The following is a 19,863-nucleotide window of genomic DNA, read 5'->3' as shown; positions in this document are numbered from 1 at the left end:
AGGAAGGTGACTGCAAGTGGCACCCCGGTGCTCACTATGCATAGGCCGGCTTGAACCAGTTCCAGGGACACTCCAGACCCTGAGCTGGGGAAAAGCCCGCCAAGGAAGTGGGTGTAACCACCCCCCTCCTGGTCCCACCCATAGGGCAGGACTTAGTCGCGTGCCAGCCCCCTTTTCCCAGATAAAGGTAGGAGCAGGCCCCCTTCCAAATTAGATCTTTGGAATCAAGACACGACTTTCTGCGAAAGGACTTCAAGATTTCCTTCTTCAAGATTCTCCCTTGTGACTAAGGAGTAGTCACCCTGCATCCGCAGGCACCAACGCAAGAACACTGCGGTCTGCTATAAGTCCTTCCTCCGGAATCCGACTGCCCAGCTCGACAAGACCCGGCTTCCCTGGCACCTCCGACCTCTACTCACCTCTACAGCCAAGCTGAGAACCGTGAGTGCGACGAGACCTCAAGGGACCGACTATTGCCAAGACTGCACGACTTCTGCACAGCAAGCCCGCAGAGTAATTTCCTGGTGAGTGCTTTGGGGTCCGAGAAGCCCCGACCCTGAGCAGCTCCAGCACCGAAGTGCAGCCTCCCAGCATCTCCACGATCGGCGTGGGGCCCTTCTGCTTTTTGCTGCTCACCGCGTTGTTTGGCTACTAGCCCGCTGGCTTGTGGCCTTCTGAACGACGCCCGACGACATCACTGCTGCTGGTCTAGTTGCTCCAGACTGGCCCTTGCTCCCTTCCCGAAGAGGAGCACCCCGGACCCTCCTGGTCCACTCGAGACGCCATTTTGAGTCCACCGCGTGGGCTTGAATTAGCCAAGGCTTGTTGCCCAATCCTGGGTAACTTCGACGCCGACAGATTCATCCATCGTGGGACAGCTCGCCTCTCCATCCTGGTCGCCGACAACGCCTCCTGGTCCGTGAGATCTGCAGAGCACAGCGTCGCCCACTCACCTAGTCGAGGTGACTACCATCCGGTGCCCTCCTGGTGCCCACTGACTACTGGCTAGTAGTCACGAACTTGGTCCCCTCTGCTTTCAGGTGTCATCCATCTTCAAGATCCAGGCTTGGATCAACTCGAACTCTCTTCACTGGTCGCCTGCCAGCATCTTTCTTCCAGGCTCCTGGTTCGTCTACGAGGATTCCCGTCGTCTTTTGAGACCTATGCAGCTGCAGCCCCTGGGCTAGGTAACTTCGGCATTTCGGTGCCCCAGCATAGCCTCACTATCCAAGGGTCAGGATCCACTGTCGTTTTCTCCCTACCAGGTCGGGTTCGCCCGTGAACACTAACTTTAACTTTACTAGCTATCATAGACTTTGTCCCGCATCCCGCGTGAGAGTGCACACTCTGCACCCGAGTCCCCTAGGCCTCCTAGAAGTAATCTAACGATTCCCTAGTCAAGTCCTAGCGATTCCAAAGCCTATTAGTACTGTACTTACCTGCTAGTAATTTTGCATTCCACTTTTAGAGTATATGGTTTTTCGTGACCCTCGGGCATTTGTAAATACTGTGCTAACTTAAGTATTTTCGTAAGAGTTTTGTTGTGTGCCTAGCACCCTGTCCTCATAAAGAGTACAGGGTTGTTGTGATTCTAATAAATACACTGTTTATTTTCATAACACTTGTGTGGTGTCCTTTCACTGGGTGTTCAAGGGGTAATGTGATGGTAAAACAGCTGGCTTAACACGCCCTCTAGAGTCTTAGCCTTAGACTGCTCGTATCCATGCTACTAGGATAGCTGGTCTATAAGGTTGACTTACAACCAATCATCAATAAGGGTTGTTTGGACTGATATATAGTGATCACTAGAATAGTGAGCACTGCACATCAGGCCAACTTCTCACACCGTGCCTCTGTGACGTCCGGATCCACGTCGGCGCGAAGCTACAAAAGAATTTCCGAATGTTGCTGACCAAGGGGGATATTCACAAGGTGAGGAATCCACACGGCAGATGTATCTATCAGAATCTGTCATTGTCTAGACTTCTTTCTGACAGAATATAGGCAGAGTTTTCTCAACTTGTCTGAACAGGAATGATTTAGGGCATGCATGAAGGAGAGTGAAGTGAGACTGACTCCGTGTGCTGATCAGATGCATGCCGGGGTTTCAACTGTACATTTTTTAATCTTGACTCATAGAATGAGGACTGATCACAATTTGTGACTGTAATAGAACTTCAGAGTGATGAAGAATTACATCCTGGGCAGATTTTTTCCCATAATGAATTGAGGGTTAGGAGTAGAGACAAGTGTGTCAGAGATGGTGCTGCAAAATACAATGTACAACCACACAGTTCTCAGTTTCGTGATATTTACATTATAGGTAAAGTTTCTCACCAGGAAGCACATGGACCTTTTCTCTTGACAAAATTACGAAGAAGTGAGTTTATATATGGGAAAAGAATACACTGTACTTGATGGGTTTTCACTAAGGAAAAAAATAAGAAATATACAAATGCACATTTCTGCATCAATTACTCATGCTGATACTTTAGAAAGTATGGTAAAATTTTGCAAAGTTAGACTACTCGAGTAAATCTAAGACTTCAGTTCATATTCAACATTGTTTCTTGGATTCTATTTGAATCATAAAAGTCAGAAATGTGAAAATATCAGACTAAAATTACAGGAATATGTTTTCCTACTTTATAAATGCCTGCTTTGCAATGTGGATGCAATATTGCTAGGGTATTCATGTCAATTTAAAGAGGGCTTTAAGTAAGATGAAAAATATGTACGGGGGTCTCTACAAGGGGCAAGGCATATGTAATTAAGGGAGTAGTTTAAACACATAAATGACATTTCAGTGATTTCTAGTGTGCTACTTGGCCTGTACACCTCGGGGGCAGAGCGTCAAGTAGGTGCAGGGAGTAGTAGCATCTGCTGGAGCTGTTTTGCTTTGGTGTCCCTGCCTTTGACTCCCTGCTTTAGTTTCAGGAGCCTTAAATCTAGGAGCAAGGACACCCTCTTTGAGTCCGGTTCACTTTCCACTTCCAGCATCTCCCACAGTCCCTCTGCAGCAACTAAAAGCCTGTTGAGGGCCCATAAGTGCAACAGGAGGGTCAACCAATGACTGTCACTGGGTTCAAAGTGACTGTCATTTCCTCTGCCCCTCACAGTTTGGTAATTCAATAAATATCCATGCTCTCTCTACCACCATCCTATGAGGGAGGTCTGCTGTAGTTCTACGACAAACTTAATTCAGTATCCGATCAAGGGGAAGGCAATATTGTACATTTATAACAACTTTTATGAAAACATCATAATATTATTTTCATTATCGTATTATTATTATTATTAACATCCTCATAATTATAATTGTAGCCTCGAAGCCCGGATTAGCGCCGCTGCGCTGTGAAGTCTTCTCAGACTAAACCGCAGGGATGAGCCGGGGTTTAAAGCTGCGTCTCTTCGTTAATCACTGTTCCCCCCTCCGCGCGCACTGGACAATGAGCGAAAACGAAACCTGTCGTGGGGCGGGACTTCCGTCTTGGGAAGCCCGTGCCCACGGAGTGCCTGGCCAGGAGAGGAGCAGTGGAGACGCGGGGCTCCCATGCCCGAGGGAGAGCCCCGCGGTGGCGGCTGAAGTCCAGAGTGGCGGTAAGTGGGCCTTAGTTGTAGGAGGGGGTCTTGGTGCACTCGTGTGTGTGCGCGTGTGCGTATGTGTGCGACGGCGGGGGGGGGCTCGGTGCACTGGTGTGTGTGTGAGCGCGTGTATGTGTGCGACAGGGGGAGGTGTGTCTGTATGTATGTGTGCATGCTCGTGTGTGCGTCTGTGTGTGCGCATGCGTGTGTGTTGGAGCTTCCCAGGAGACAGGACACGGCCACAGCGAGCGTGGCCCACTCCGATCGCCATGCGCGTGGCCCACTCCGATCGCCATGCGCGTGGCCAGGTTCGGTCTCCTGGAAAGCTGCGTCGGTAACAATAGGTCTCTGGCGAGACCGCGCGGTTAACACCACGAGACCTAAAAAGCAGGGTGACTCTGATCAGAGTCCGACCCAAAGAACTGTTGAATTACTGGAGGACGGTCTGTGTTCAAAGGCATTGTCTTGCCAGAGTCAAAAGGAATGTGGGCTAACACAAACTGAACTCGCACTGGGCTTCATTCGAAGTAGAGATGTATTCAGTTCAGAGCTGGGCAGAACTATGGGCACAAAATCTTCCTATAGTAGAGTCACTGTTGCAGTTGCATGAAGCAGCGTGGATCATGGCAACGGATCTGTAATCTGCCCCAGGGTCAGAGTTAAACCGGATACTGGTACCAAGGACATATCAGCCAGCAGTAACCCAATGGGAGGCCTCCATAGATGCGTGGGACGGAAAAGAACACAAGAGGGAACTTTTAAAGTGCCAAAGATCCTTAAGAGGTTTCCTTAAAGCACCTCAATTTGCTGCAGCATTGCCGACAGACCCGGAAACTCTGGTGAATTGGAACCCGTTGTGAAATATGCTCCGCAATAGAGGACCAGGGGATAGAGACCACATGGTACCTTGACATCCTTGTAACTTCTCAAGGGAGTGATGAGGCTGAGACCAGGCTTCTTGAAACTCTTGCGAATGTCTTTGATTTGGACCTACCTGAAGACTGAGAGTAAAGATTTGTCACTGGAGTAGCCCTAAAAAGGGAGTGGGTCCATGTCCTTGAGTTTAAGCAGGAGCGGAAGTATGTGAATTTCTGAAACGCTCTGAGCAGTACACCTTGGCTTCATACTCCTGGATTGCTTTAGGAATCATCAGTGCACACTCTCCGTAAGACTTGGAGTCACGGACTGACCTTAGAAACCAGAGGCAAACCTCGTTGGGATCAGTCATACTCATTTGTTAGCAACACTCCTTACAAGGAGTATCGCCTGTGATTTTATGAGGTGGCAATTTCTCTTTGATACTGGAATAAGATTTGAGAAGACAAATGGTTTTTAAGGGATGAGTAAAAGAGAAGCTACGTCGAGATCTACCAAACCAAGGCACAGAAAGAATGGAATAAATGTCATGCTGCTATAGGAGTCTCCCAGTGTGGAGCAGAGACAAGACAAAGCCTCATACCTTCACCTATTAGCGTGCAGAGGCTATGCTAAAAACAATTTTAGGTCCACTCTGGCCCCTTGTGATATTCAAAAAGTGAAGAATCTGGTTAGAAGTATCCATCACAAAACGTGAATAGTCATTAATCCATTTCACACTGTAGAGAGAGCTGAGTCCCATTTATTTGGCAATTTTCTAGCAGCAGATTGATATTTCCACAGATCAAAAAAAGAATAAGTTACTTAACTTTGGCAATGTTTCTTATGACGGTTGCCTTAAGTCCGCAGAAACTGTGCCAGAGGAATTCCCTTAGGAAATTTGCAAAACCATCAATCCACTAAAAATGGCTAATTGTCAAATATGAAAGAACCAAATCTGGATAAATGTTGAGAGAAGTACAACAAATAAGAATTCTGTAACACAAGGTATTTTTAAATCAAGTAGCACACTTGATGTAAATTCAATCTCAAAAGTGTGCTCCAAAGACTGCTCCGTATCCATTTAATCAATGGTATAATAAAACAGTGCATGTTAATTTGAAACCGGAGAAAAATTATTTTCACATAGGCAATGCTTGTGTGTCTCCATCATATGGGAATGCATTTAGCCAGAGTGCACACTCAATGCTTAACAAGTGCACAAAATTGCAGAACTACAGATACTACACCTGAATCAGGTTGGCTGCTGTTGTTATCTCTGGCAGCACCCTGTGCATCCTGTTCAGACTTGTTCTTATTCGATGCACCTTTATTTCCGAAAAGGCTACTTGGCTGGTTCACAATACGTGAGAGTGTCTCCAAGGGCTTCAGCGCTGCATTGACAGTGTTCGCCATGTTGGGACTGAGAAAAAATAAGAGACTTGTTAGCACTGGAAATCAGCTATGACTCAGTTATGCTTACAAGGCCTACTCGCTATATAAAAAGGGCACAGATGAAGAGTTGCAGGGTGGATTGGCCTCTGTTTCAAGATCTCTCAGACCTGCATGAACAAGGGATTAGCGCTTAACTCAGAAATTAGAAAAAACAAATTATCTATAAGAAAATGATAATTATTTGTAATATTAGCTCTGCATAGTAAGTATTCTCACGGAAGTCATTAGTGTAGACTAGATTGAGGAATATATATCTATACACACACACACGTACATACATATACACAAACACTGTTGATGGGCGTACACACCCCAGTATTGAACAGTACTGTGACACCTCCCTAAGTCTTTAACAGGCCAGATTCAACTACATTTTTCTATAGAGCATTGAAATAAAACCAAACCACATTCCAGCAATATGAGTACAAATATGCTATATAATGAATATGCTACTTACCAGTATGCATCTGTTCTTGGCATGTAGGGCTGCTAACATTCATATCTATTGCACAGATCGCCGCCTAGTGTTGGGTCCGGATGATTGCACATTGTTGTCCTGGAAGAGTCTTCAAAGTATCACGAGATAGGTGGCTCCTCCCCTGGACTACAGTGCGCATGGGCATCGACTCCATCCCCAGATTGTTTTTAGCCATTGCGGCAAAGATGGAGTATGACAGTGTTAAAGATGTCCATGCTAATGATTGAATGCAAGAAGCAATCTGCAGCTGCTACAGGCGCCGGGGAGGAGGGTGGGCGATATGAATGTTAGCAGCCCTACATGCCAAGAACAGATGCATACTGGTAAGTAGCATATTCAGTTCGAGGCATGTGGGCTGCTAAATTCATATCTATTGCATAGAATATATAGCAGTCCCTCCATTAACGGCGGCCGCCCGTGCCAGCTGCAGAAGTCTGAAATAGAGTCTTGAGAACAGCTTGTCCTACAGCTGCCTGCTGTTTGGAATGCACGTCTACGCAGTAATGTTTGGTAAACGTGTGTGGTGTGGACCACGTGGCTGCTCTGCAAATGTCTTCTAAAGGAAAGTTTCCCAGGAATGCCATGGAGGCTCCTAACTTGCGTGTGGAGTGTGCCCTGGGTGGGATCGTTAAAGTGCGTTTAGCTTTCTGATAGCAAATCTGAATACATTTAACGATCCACCTGGCTATTCCCGCTTTGGAAATGGGGTTGCCCTTGTGCTGAGCTGAAAAGGCAACGAATAGTTGTGTTTTTAGGTCTCGGCTAAAGACGCGCGGAAGCGCGTCTCCGCCGAGATCTTATGTTAGGGAGTGTGCTCCCCAGGAGACAGTTTGGGGCGCGCGCATCCCTGGAGCCGATTTGAAACGGGAACGCGCGCTGTGGCCAGGCGCTGTCTCCTGGGAAGCGCAAGCACCACACACGCATGCGCATACACACACAAGCACCCATGCACGCACGCACATACATACATACATACAGAGACACACCCCCCCGACACATACGCGCGCACACACACAAGTGCACCGAGGCCCCCCCCCCCTCCCCCCTCCCCCGCCGTCACCGTCGCCGTCGCATACACACACGAGCATACACGCACACACACACACACAAGTGCACCAAGCCCCCCCAGCCTTTTGAAACTTACCTGGGCAATGTCGGGGACTCTTCTCTCAGCACGCGGCGCCCAACCTCCTGCTAGCGCGGCCCCGGGTCTCCACACCGCTCACAGGAGCCCCGGGCCGCGAGACGCATCGACTCCGCCTGCCTCCTCTTCCGGTCTGGACGTGGCCCCGCCCCCGTCACAGGCGACCGTGCCTGACTTCTGGGGCGGCCTCCGTGTATTCCGTCCGTGGATTCTTTCCGTCTTCTGTTTTTCTTGTTTATTGTCTAACGGGAAGCCATTGCACACGAGACGTCCCCAATTCGGTGGCAACAGTAACATCCTCGACCCAGCTGTGTGGACGCGGCAACCATTTTGAAACAATATGGCTCTCTGTCAGTGTTATTATCACACAAAGAGATATTTAGGCAATATATGTTTTAATCGTGTTATCCTTTCTTATGTGGCATCGTTTTACACCCCTAGGACAAGAGCAAAGGTAGCAGCCACGTTTTAAGGGAACATTTACGCTACCCAAGAAAGGGGTAACTGCTTCGAGCCCGGCAAGCAGAGATGCGAGCAGATATCGGGAGTGCGTGAGACAGCATCACCCCTCCGCCCTCTGGTCCCGCCGGCTCTCGCGTGCTCCGGTACATAAGAACAAGTTACTTACCTTCGGTAACGATATATCTGTAAGAAACAGTAGTTAGTATTAGATTCCTTACCTTAGAATATCCCCAGGCGTCAGTCTGGATCCGGAAACTTTCGCGTAGCAGTACCCCTGCGCGTCGGTAGGCGTCGTCTGCAGGCGTCCCCTGCGGCTCCGCGTCGTCGGCGTCGTGCGCCGTGATGACGTCGCTGGAGTATATAGACGCCGCCTCCGCGCGCTGACGTCAGTTCTTTGCACACAGCTTTTCCGCGCCAGAACACGCAGAGCCATGTGAGAACCAACACTGGTGCCATTTGAAAACTAGGGCCCTGAAAGGGATGTCCTTAACCCTAGGTATCAGTTCGCAGAACGGGGAGGATGGGAGGGGCGGTAAGGAATCTAATACTAACTACTGTTTCTTACAGATATATCGTTACCGAAGGTAAGTAACTTGTTCATCTGAAAGAAACAGGTTAGTATTAGATTCCTTACCTTAGAATAGATACCCCAGCAATACCAACCCCGGTGGTGGGTCTGCGAACCAATACAACCTACACCAGAAAGTCCTGGAGGACCGAACGGCCAAAGAAGCCATCCCTCCGGACTTGACTGTCCAGGCAGTAGTGCCTCGCAAAGGTGTGCAGCGAGGCCCACGTGGCCGCCTGGCAAATGTCCTGCAAGGGGACTCCCCGGCCCAGGGCAGTAGTAGCCGCCGTGGCCCGAGTGGAATGGGCCCTCAGCCCAACAGGAGGCTCCTTCCGAGCCAAAGAGTAGCATGCTTTGATGCACAGGACGACCCACCGAGAGATGGTCCGTTTCTGTACCGCCCTTCCCTTCTTCTCACCCACGTAGCCAACAAACAGTTGGTCATCCACCCGGAACTGGCGTGTGCGATCCATATAGAATGAAAGCGCACGTTTTGGGTCCAGACGATGGAGCCGCTCTTCATCCTTTGAAGGATGCGGAGGCGGGAAGAAGGAGGGCAAGGTGATGGACTGCCCAATGTGAAAAGCAGAGACTACCTTGGGCAGGAAAGAAGGTCTAGTCCGAAGAACCACCTTATCAGGATGAACAGACAAGAAAGGAGGTTGAATAGAAAGAGCCTGGAGCTCACTCACTCTCCTGGCAGAGGTGATGGCTACCAGGAAGGCCGTCTTTAAGGTGAGAAGACGGAGAGGACAGGAATGAAGGGGCTCAAAGGGAGCGCACATCAGGAAAGTCAAAACCAAGTTCAAGTCCCACTGAGGCATCACGAACGGAGTTGGAGGATACATGTGCGTGATGCCCTTCAAGAATCTTAACACAATAGGGGACTTGAACAAAGATGGCTGATCAGGTAGCCTCAAGAAGGCGGAAAGGGCAGAAAGATAGCCCTTGATAGTGCCCAGAGCAGAGCCCTGCTGGGCAAGGGAAAGGAGGAAGAGGAGAACCTCAGACAGAGGGGCAGAAAGGGGATCCACAGCCTTTGCTGTGCACCATGCCACAAATCTGTTCCACCGGCAGGCGTATACCGACTTTGTGGAGGGACGCCTGGCTGCCAGAATAACATCACAGACTTCAGGAGGCAAGTCAAATGGCCTCAACTGTCGCCGCTCAATCTCCACGCATGGAGGTGGAGACTGGACAGGTTCGGGTGGAGGACCGTCCCCTGCTGCTGCGACAGAAGGTCCTCCTGAAGGGGCAGGCGGATCGAGGGACCGACTGTCATGCTGAGTAGCTCGGGATACCAGTACCTTCGAGCCCAGTCCGGAGCCACAAGAATAACTTGGGCCCGGTCGCGCCTGATCTTCTTCAGCACTCTGGGCAGAAGTGGTATAGGCGGAAAGGCGTACAACAGACCGCAACTCCACTCGCGCCGAAAGGCGTCGCCGAGCGAGTGCCGTCTTGGAAACTCCAACGCGCAGAACTGATGACATTGCGCATTCTCTTCTGTGGCGAATAGATCTAACCAAGGCTCTCCCCATTGCTGAAAGAGGCCTCTCGCCACATCCGAGTTCAGACGCCATTCGTGATCCACCGAGCACCGACGGCTGAGTTCGTCCGCCCTGGCGTTCAGAGAACCTGCCAGGTGTTGAACCGTCAGTCACGCCCTGACGTACCAGCCATTGCCAGAGGCGCAGAGCCTCCTGGCAAAAGGGTCCACGACCCCACACCGCCCTGTTTGTTGCAGTACCACATGGCGGTGGTGTTGTCCGTGAACACCTGCACCACACTCCCGTTGACAAAGGGGAGGAATGCCTTCAGTGCTAGGCGAATCGCCCGCAGCTCCAACATGTTGATATGGAGCCGGGATTCCGCCGGAGACCAGAGGCCTCTGATCTCCGCCTCTCCCAAGTGGCCACCCCAGCCTTGGAGGGACGCGTCCGTCACAACCACGTGCTCCGGTTGGGGAAGGGAGAGGGATCTGCCCCTGACCCAATCGCGGTCCGTAAGCCACCACTGCAACTGTCTCGCAGTGCCCTCCGAGATCAGGACATGGTCGGACAGGTTGCCCTGATGCTGGGCCCACTGAAACTTCAGGTCCCACTGCAGAGCCCGCATCCGCCACCTGGCGTGATGCACCAGAAGGATGCAGGAGGCCATCAGCCCCAGAAGCCGCAGCGTCAACCTGACCGAAACCCGGGATAACGGCTGAAAGATGGGAATCAGAGCCTGAATATCCCGGACCCGCCGTTCCGGAGGATAAACCCGAAACTGCGCCGAGTCGAGAACTGCTCCGATGAAAAGGAGCTTTTGAGAGGGACACAGGTGTGATTTCGGCACATTGATGGAGAACCCCAGCTGGTGCAGGAGGTCTGCCGTCATCTGAAGGTGGTGGACGACTGTCTGGGGCGAGCCCGCCTTCAACAGCCAGTCGTCGAGGTAGGGGAAGACTGAAACCCCTAACCGGCGCAGATGAGCTGCGACCACCGCCATCACCTTCGTGAACACCCGTGGGGCGCTGGTAAGGCCGAAGGGGAGCACGGTAAACTGAAAGTGCTCGTGGCCCACCATGAACCGCAGGTAGCGCCGGTGGGCAGGCAGGACGGGGATATGAAAATAAGCGTCCTGCAAGTCCAACGCTACCATCCAGTCTTGTGGGTCCAGGGCAGCCAGGACCTGAGCCAGTGTCAGCATCTTGAACTTCTCCTTCCGGAGGAAGCCGTTGACGTTCCGTAGGTCCAAGATAGGGCGTAGGCCCCCTTTGCCCTTCTTGGGTACCAGAAAGTAGTGGGAGTAGCAACCACACCCTACTTCTGGCCCAGGAACGCGCTTGATGGCCCCCTTGGCCAAGAGGGCCGTAACTTCCTCCTGCAGAAGTTGCAAGTGATCCCCCGATACACGGTGGTTCTGCGGTGGCATGGCTGGAGGAGTCGCCTCGAAGGGGAGGGAGTAGCCCCTTTGGACGATCTGCAGCACCCACCTGTCCGACGTGACAGTGCGCCAGTGAAGGTGGTGATGGCGAACCCTGCCTCCCACTGGCGTCACATGGGCCTGAAAGCACGGACTAGGAGGGTTTGGACTGACCTCGCCGCTGCCCCCGACCACCAGGACGGCGGTTCCCACGGCCGCCACCGCGTTGGGTATTGCCCTGCGGTGCGTGGCTGGCGGCACGTGTGGGCGCACCCCTTCCGTGGCCACGAAAGGAGTGATAGGCAGCCGATTGCTGGCGCTGGCCCGAGATGCCTAAGGACTTGGCCGTAGCCCTGGAGTCCTTAAAACGCTCAAGCGCATGGTCTGCCTTGTCGCCAAAGAGGCGACGGCCATCGAACGGCATGTCCATAAGCGTGCTCTGGACATCTGCCGAGAAGTTGGCGGACCTCAGCCAGGCGTGGCGTCTGACCGCCACCGTCGTTGCCATCGCTCTACCCAGCGAGTCAGTGGTATCCAGCCCACACCGGATGGAATATTTGGCTGCATCCCGGCCCTCCACAAGGGCTTGGCCGAGTTTGGCCCGTACCTCCAACGGACACTCTGGCAGCACTTCCGCGACCTTATCCCACACAGAGTGGGTGTAACGTCCCAAGAGGCAGGCGGTGTTAGAAGACCGCAGGCCGAGGCTAATAGAGGAGAAGATCTTCTTCCCATACTGGTCATACCTCTTGGATTCCCAGTCCGGGGGTGCGGACGGGAATGCGGTCTGGGAATTGGAGGCCTGGATGACCAGGCTCTCGGGGGTAGGGTGGGAGGACAGAAAACATGGGTCGCCCGGGGCCGGGCGGTGGCGTCTAGCCACGTTCCTATCTACGGGCGAACCCGTAGCGGGCTTGGACCAAGTGCCCAGCAGAACGTCGGTCAAGGCCTCATTAACAGGCAGCAGAGGCTCGGCCGAGCTTGACTGCAGTTTAAGGACCTCAGTGAGGTTAGTCCTCACGGCCGCGACGGGGAGCTCAAGGCCCAAGGCCTTGGCAGCCCTCATCAGCACCACACCATATGTTGCCCCCTCCTCCGAAGCCACGGTAGGAGGGGAGACAAACCCAGTGTCTGGAGAGGTGTTCAGGCCACTGGCCTCCCCAAGGTCTTCTGTCCAGTCCTCACGAGACTGACACTCCCTGGTCAGAGGGTCCTCAGACCCCTCCCAGTCCTCTCCTTCACCCATCTCCTGAAATTCAGGGTCCTCAACCAATGGGGCCTGTTCATAAAAGTGAAAATCACCCAACGGCGTCTGGAGCGGCGCCCAACGGGGCCGTCCCGACGGCCGAACAGGAACGGAAGGAGGACCGGGGTCGGTGCCGCCCGAGGACGGCACCGGAGGCGACACCTGAGGGTCCGACGCCGGGGAGGCGACGAACCAGATCCCGAAGGAGGACCAGCGGCGTCCTGCGGCGCCGGGCCCGAAGGTGCCGGCGGCGTCGGAACAACTGGACCCCTCGGCGCCGGGCCCGGAGGCGTCGGGATAACAGGGACCTGCGGCGCCGGGCCCGAAGGCATCGGCGGCGTCGGGGCCGAAGCACCCGACGGCGTCGGGGCCGGAGCTGCCGACCCGCTAGGGCTCCCAGACGGGTCCGCTGGGCCCGGAGGCGCCGCGGAGCCCGTCGGAGGAGAGAGTTTCCTCATGGCCATGAGGAAGCGCTCGACCTCCTCCGGCGTCGCGTTGAGCCCAGGGACCGTAGGGTAGGGGCTGGACGCGGCGCCCGCGACTCAGACGGAGCCGCGTGGGCGGTGTCACCCGAACCCCCGGCCGCGTCGGGGGGAGTCCGAGGAGCGATGACGCCGCTTGGACTTCTTGTGCCTCTTACCTGACGACGACTTCGACCCGGAGGAGTGCGGCCTACTCTCGGAGCTGTGGTGGCTCCGGGCCCGCGACCTGTCCCTCGACCTCCCATGGGATCGGGACCTCTCACGGCGCGGGGCCGACTGCCGGAGTTCTAGGCGCCTACGGGACCGCTCCCGCCTGGCTTTCGAAGAGAGGGCCCGGCAGTCGGAGCAGGCCTTGTCGTCGTGGTCGACGCCCAAACACGACAAACAGACGCGGTGAGGATCCGTGACCGACATCAGCCGGTCGCAATCGTCACAAGGTTTGAAGCCGGGCATCCCTATCGGCACCGTTTCGGAGTCGAGAGACTTCGAAATAGTAATCAAAAAGGATCAAAAAAGTTTAGTCAAAATTGACTAGGGTTACTGCTTTTTCCAGATCTCCGCTTGCTGGCGCGGAAAAAAGAAGAACTGACGTCAGCACGCGGAGGCGGCGTCTAAGTACTCCGACGACGTCATCACGGCGCCCACGACGCCGACGACGGACGCGGAGCCGCAGGCGACGCCTACCGACGCGCAAGGGTACTGCTACGCAAAAATGTCCATATTCAGTCTGACGCCTGGGGATATTCTAAGGTAAGGAATCTAATACTAACGTGTCTCTTTCAGATCTGTATGGTAAACCTGAGGTACTTTCTGTGGGATGGGTGGAGTGGTATGTGAAAATAAGCATCCTTGAGGTCCAAGGTTGCGAGGAAGTCTCCCTGGGTTAATAGTGGAAGAACCTGTTGTAGCGTTAACATGTGAAAATGTTCCGAGAGTATGTATAGATTGAGGGGGCGTAGGTCCAGAATGGGTCTGAGTGAGCCGTCCTTCTTTGGTATTAAGAAGTACAGGGAATAAACCCCTGTGCCTTCCTCCTCCACTGGCACGAGCTCTATTGCTCCTTTTTGCAGCATACGAGAACCTCCTGCTGCAACAAGATCAAGTGCTCTGCTGACATAGGACGTTGTCTTGGGGGTATGTTGGGGGGAGTGGACGTTAACTCCAAACAATACCCGAACTGGATAAGCTCCCTTACCCACCTGTCTGTGATGATGTTTTTCCAGACTGGCAGGAACTGTTGGAGTCTTCCCCCGACAGGTGATGGATGGTCGGGGGGCAGTGACAGGGAGTCACTATTTGTTGGCAGCAGAGGAACGCGAAGTATTGTTGCCTCTGCCTCTGCCCTTGGCGCTGTTTCCTCTGAAACCACCTCTATTCTGTTTGGGGTAAGAGGCCTGGGCGCCTCCTTTATGGAAACTTGTCTGCTGTGCCAAGTGTCCTCTGGCAACACCCCTTGTACTTGAGCGACGAAAAGTGTTGCCCCTGTATTGCTGAGACTGAAGTGCACCCATGGACTTAGCCGTCTCAGTGTCTTTTAATCTTCTCAAGGGTGGTGTCAACCTCCGGGCCAAACAGTCTGTCTGGATTGACGGGTTGGTTGAGGATAGTTGTTTGGATCTCGGGCTTGAACCCTGAGATGCGGAGCCAAGCCTGACGCCTCAACATAACACTAGTGTTCACCGCCCTTGCTGCTGTATCTGCAACATCAAGCGCACATTTAATCGCAGCATTAGAAATGAGCTTGCCCTCTTGGATTAACATTTCAGCTCCTTCTTTGAACTTGTCTGGAAGGTGTTGCAAAAGCTGTTCCAAGGTGTCATAATGCGCCCTATCATATCTAGCCAACAGGGCTTGTGTATTGGATATGCGCAATATGTTTGCAGCCTGTGCTGCCACCCTTTTGCCCCCTGCCTCCAGCACTTTTGACTCTTTGTCCGGGGGAGGAGCTTCACCCGTTTGTCTGTGAATTCGCCCTCTTGCGGGCATTGGAGACGACCAAAGAGTCCAGAGGCAACTGGCCTCGTATATAAGCAGGGTTCCCAGGTGCCGGTCTGTATTTCTTCTCTATACGTGGGTTGACCACCCGTGCCCTGGTGGGTTCCTTGAAAATGTCATTGGCATGTTTGAGAACCCCTTTAAGCATTGGCAGTGTTTTGACAGTCTTTTCTGATGCAGAGAATGTATCAAACAAAAAGTCAACTTCCACAGGGTCGGCATGCATCTCCACCTTGTGATTTGCAGCCGCCCGTTCAATTAAGGCATTAAATGCCGCCGAGTCTTCAGTAGGAGAAGTCTTTATTCCATAAAGCTGTGGGTCACTAACCACCTGTTGGTCACCCTGGTCACCAGTGTCTATCCATGAGTCCTGCTGTTCATCAGGGTCATTATTGGCAGGGAAGTTATACTCATCATTCTGTTCATTTCCATCCCCATCTGAGTAGGTGGGTGAAGGTGTCGGACTCCTCCTAGGCTGTTGAGGAATGGGTTCCACAAGCTCTGGAGTATCTGGGGCAGGCCTTTTCTTTTTTAGAGGGATTACATAGGAGTCCACCGGCTGGGATGTAATTTTCCTCTTGTAGAGCAGTAATTTGCCTGTGTCGGCGTCGATAAAATGCTCCGAATCGTCGTCCTGCGAAAGTGGTCGAGCAGAGCTTCCAGTACGCTGAGTCTGCCAGAGCCCCTCTGAGTCATCGGGCACCGTACGAGGTGCGAAAGCTTTCGGCGCTACCTTCGGCGGCAGAGTATAGAGGATTGGCGTCGAAGTCTTCTTCAGCGGGACAGCCGCCGCTGGTAACGAGGACGGATTCGGTTCCGACGCTTTGTCCCGTATCCTCTTCAGGGAGTCCGCGACCTGCTTAGTAAAAGAAGCGGACGGCTTCGTCGATCCGACCGAGGCCCTCGATCCACCACCAGGTGAGGATCCGAGCGTCGACGACTTCTGTTTGGGCGCGGACGCACCCTCGACAGCAAGGGTCCGGTCCCCTGTCTTGGCCTTCGGCGGCGTCGCCGCCGGCTTCGGGTCGGCAGGTTTACCCCTGTGCGCCGTGGTTTCAGAGTTCGGCACGGCAGTCTTGGGTGAAGGTTTCTCGACAGTCTTCTTCGACATTGACTCCACCACCTTACTCGACACATGCTAGACGACTTTCTTGGAGCCGGCCTCCTTGGCCCCTTTGGGTGCCTTTTCGTGGTCGACTGCCTTTTTTGGCTTGGAAGCCTCCGAAGACGACTGTTTTTAAGCCGTCTCTGCCGTCTTCGGTTTCGATGGTGTGTCGGCCATCTTAGAAGAAGTCGGAACCGATGGTTTCGTTTTCGGTTTCGTTTTCTGTAACGGAGGCTCCGCTGAAATGTCTGTAGCCGGGCCAGAAGGCGGGGCCGAGGACTTAGGTGGAGGGTCGTGGGTAAGGCCGAGTGGCGATCCCGTGACCTGAGCCTTAGTTATGGTACGGACAGGGCATAGCTCTTCCTCCGAGCTATCTTCCGCGGCCCCATAAACTTCCTCGTCGTCCCCTACCTCCTCGACGTATTCGTCTAGGTCTAGGCCCTCCACGGCCTCTCCGTAGTCGGCCTTGACCTCCGCCGATGGAGGCGAGATCTGAAGCTGAAGCTCTTGCTCGTCTGCTTCGGGGTCATTGAAGATGTCCACCGGGGCCGGTGCCGATCGCTGGGCCTCAAGGCGCGCCACGCGCCGAATCTTGAGCGTCTTCTTCGACCTGAACTTCGAACAGGCCATACAGTCGGCCTCGTTGTGGTCCGGCGACAGGCACTTGTTGCATACAGGATGCACGTCGATGTGTGGGTACTTCGAACCGCACACGGGACACTTTTTGAACGGACTTCGTTCCATTGTAGTTACGTCGGGGTCTTGCTGCGGCAAAGGGCCTCGATGACCGAAGAGTCACGCGACTCCTCAGAAAACCGACTCGAAGAGTTGGAGTATACACGAGAACCGAACGCCAACAATACCGACGAGGTTAGAAAGCCTTTTGGCCTTCAGAGAACAGTTTTTATCGATTCCGACAGGAGACGTCGAAATCACATCCGAACCCAATGGCGGAAAAAAACAATCTGGGGATGGAGTCGATGCCCATGCGCACTGTAGTCCAGGGGAGGAGCCACCTATCTCGTGATACTTCGAAGACTCTTCCAGGACAACAATGTGCAATCATCCGGACCCAACACTAGGCGGCGATCTATGCAATAGATATGAATGTTAGCAGCCCACATGCCTCGAACCTAAAATAACTTTAAAACCTGGTCTAAATGCTAAGAAAACCGAAGAGAAAGATGCCTATCCGGTCAAAAGTGCAGGAGCTGTATTCAGCATATACTAACTCTAAGGAAGTCTCCACCGTCCATTATCTAGCCTGCACTGGAAGTTTGTTTCAGTATCAGTCCTTTCCGAACGGTAGAATATCATTTCCCGAATGTAATCATGCACTGAAAATGTGATTTATTTTGACAACCTGGAAGGAGGGAAGGTTGTTTATGACTTTGTTAACAATACTTACCTTTGGTAAAGATATCAGGTAGAGACACAGTCGAGCCACAGATTCCTTAACTTAAAATATCTCCCCAGGCGTCAGACTGGATCTGGAAAATCTTTATTCCCAAAAATACCTCTGCACGCCGGGAGGCGGAGTCGCCCGGCTCTGTCTTGACGTCGTCCACGAAAGTGACGTCAATGGATCCATATATGCCCATCCCGGCGTGCTGATGTCAGTTTTCTACAGGAAACTTTGCCGCGCCACAACGCGGAGCCATGCAAAAACTGCGATAGCATAGGAACAGTGCGTGTTAAAGAGCAAAATCGTTTAAACAACGATAAGTAACATAAAGAGAAACAATAGGAAGTTGAAAAAGCACCCAGTAACCGGAGGGACTGAAGGGAGCTCACAGAGCACTTGCTGCAAGCAAGGGCCCAACAATTTGCCAAATTGTGCCCCCCTCGAGGGAGTAACTGCAGTTGCACAAAAGATAGGACAAGCCAGACACAGCTGGTCAGGAGGGAAATTAAAAGAACTACCATATTGAAGCAACATGCTGCAAGGCAAGTGACTAGAAGTGAACGACCACCAGAAAGTTCACTACACACACCCTCCAGAGATTTAAGGACTGTAGCACCAAAGAGAACCCAACCGACTACCATAGAAAGATGAAGGCACAGGCGTGGACGGTGGGTCGAAATTAAAAAAAGAATAACGCCACGCTTGAGGAACACAGGAGGATCAACAGGAGAAGGTAGTGAAAAGTATAAATCTTAACAACACAAAAATATGGACGGAGTGGAGAGCCAAGGGCTCAAAAACCAAACACCACCCCCTGCAGCAAATGGAAGATGCGAGAACACGCCACCAACCAAACACTAGGACAGAGGGGAGGCTGAAGGGCCCCACGCAGAACACACCCTACCCGAGTGTGAGGTGCTAGAGCACACCTCCGAAAGACCAAGGCCACTAGAAAAGGTGGGGCTAGGTGGAAAAACACCATATGAAGAGGCTTTCACGGAGGATGGGCGGGTGTTAAGGAATCTGCGGCTAGACTGTCTGTCAGATAAATCGTTACCGAAGGTAAGCAACTCTTCCATCTAATAGAGACATCTAGCCACAGATTCCTTTACTTAGAATAGATACCAAAGCCATACCCCATATGTAGGAAGGTGGATACCAGACTATGGTTACCCCAGATTTTTTGCCTTGTGTTTAGCTGGTTTTCGACTTAGTTGGCCTGGGATCCTGCTAATCAGGGTACCAGGCTATCTGCTCTCTATAAAATGGACTCCATGTACATACCCAATTGGATATTGGGTCACCTTATGAGCCCCAGTACAGTGTACCATAGGTACCCAGGGCATAGGTGCACCAAAGGCCTACCAGGGGCTGCAGCATATCCAAACTGACACCACTGGCTGATCCACTCAGCTGGGGCAAGGTCGTGTAATCACTGTGAGAAGTTGGCCTGATATATGATGCTCACTAATTCTAGTGATCACCTTGTATCAGTCCAAACAACCCTTATGGTGATTGGTTGTAAGTCAACCTTATAGACCAGCTATCCTAGTAGCGTGGACAAAAGCAGTCTTTAGGCTAAACTCTTTTGGCATGTGAAGCCAGCTGTTTTACCACAATATAACCCCTTGAATACCAGATGAAAGGACACCACACAGGTTGTTATGAAAATAAACGATATATTTATTAATAACACCTCTGAACTCTTTATGAGGTCAGAGGGCTAAGCACATGACAATACTACAAAAGAAATACGAGTTCGCACAATATCTACAAGTGTGCCTGAGGGGCACGGCAAACCATATACTCAAAACAATGGAATGCGAGGAAGGAAAGTACTGTAAGGAGATCCAGAGGCTGGAGGATCGGTGGGACTACGTTTCAAACTAGGTAAGTAAGGAGCAGGAGGCCCACGGGACTCACGTGCAGAGTGGAAACTCTCACGCGGGATGCGTACCAACGTCTATGGATGCTACAGTTTACAAAGTTACGGATTCCGGACGAACCCGGCTGGATGGAGGGAAACCAACAGTGGACCTGGACACTAGGATAGTGGACACAGACTTCAGCACCTAGAAGCTTTAGTTACCTAACCCACAGGCTGCGGGTGCATAGGGCTGAAGTTGCGTCGGGTTTGCTGTGTTGATCCCGATGATGCCTGAAACAAGAAGTTGCT

General features: G+C 52.4%; 1 protein-coding gene across 2 annotated transcripts in view; it reads right to left on the bottom strand.

Moving 5' to 3' along the window:
- HUWE1 (HECT, UBA and WWE domain containing E3 ubiquitin protein ligase 1) overlaps positions 1-19,863 on the bottom strand; it is a 1,655,742-nt gene that overhangs the window by 713,068 nt on the left and 922,811 nt on the right. For both annotated transcript variants that reach the window (XM_078664564.1, XM_078664565.1), the window contains one exon: positions 5,691-5,863. In XM_078664564.1, coding sequence (XP_078520690.1) covers positions 5,691-5,863 — 173 coding nt within the window. The remainder of the gene's footprint in view (positions 1-5,690; positions 5,864-19,863) is intronic.

This window comes from Lissotriton helveticus, chromosome 10 (assembly GCF_964261635.1).
Source record: "Lissotriton helveticus chromosome 10, aLisHel1.1, whole genome shotgun sequence".
Classification (NCBI taxonomy): Eukaryota; Metazoa; Chordata; class Amphibia; order Caudata; family Salamandridae; genus Lissotriton; species Lissotriton helveticus.
The sequence above is the reverse complement of the archived record's forward strand: the minus strand, read 5'-3'. Positions and strand labels throughout refer to the sequence as shown.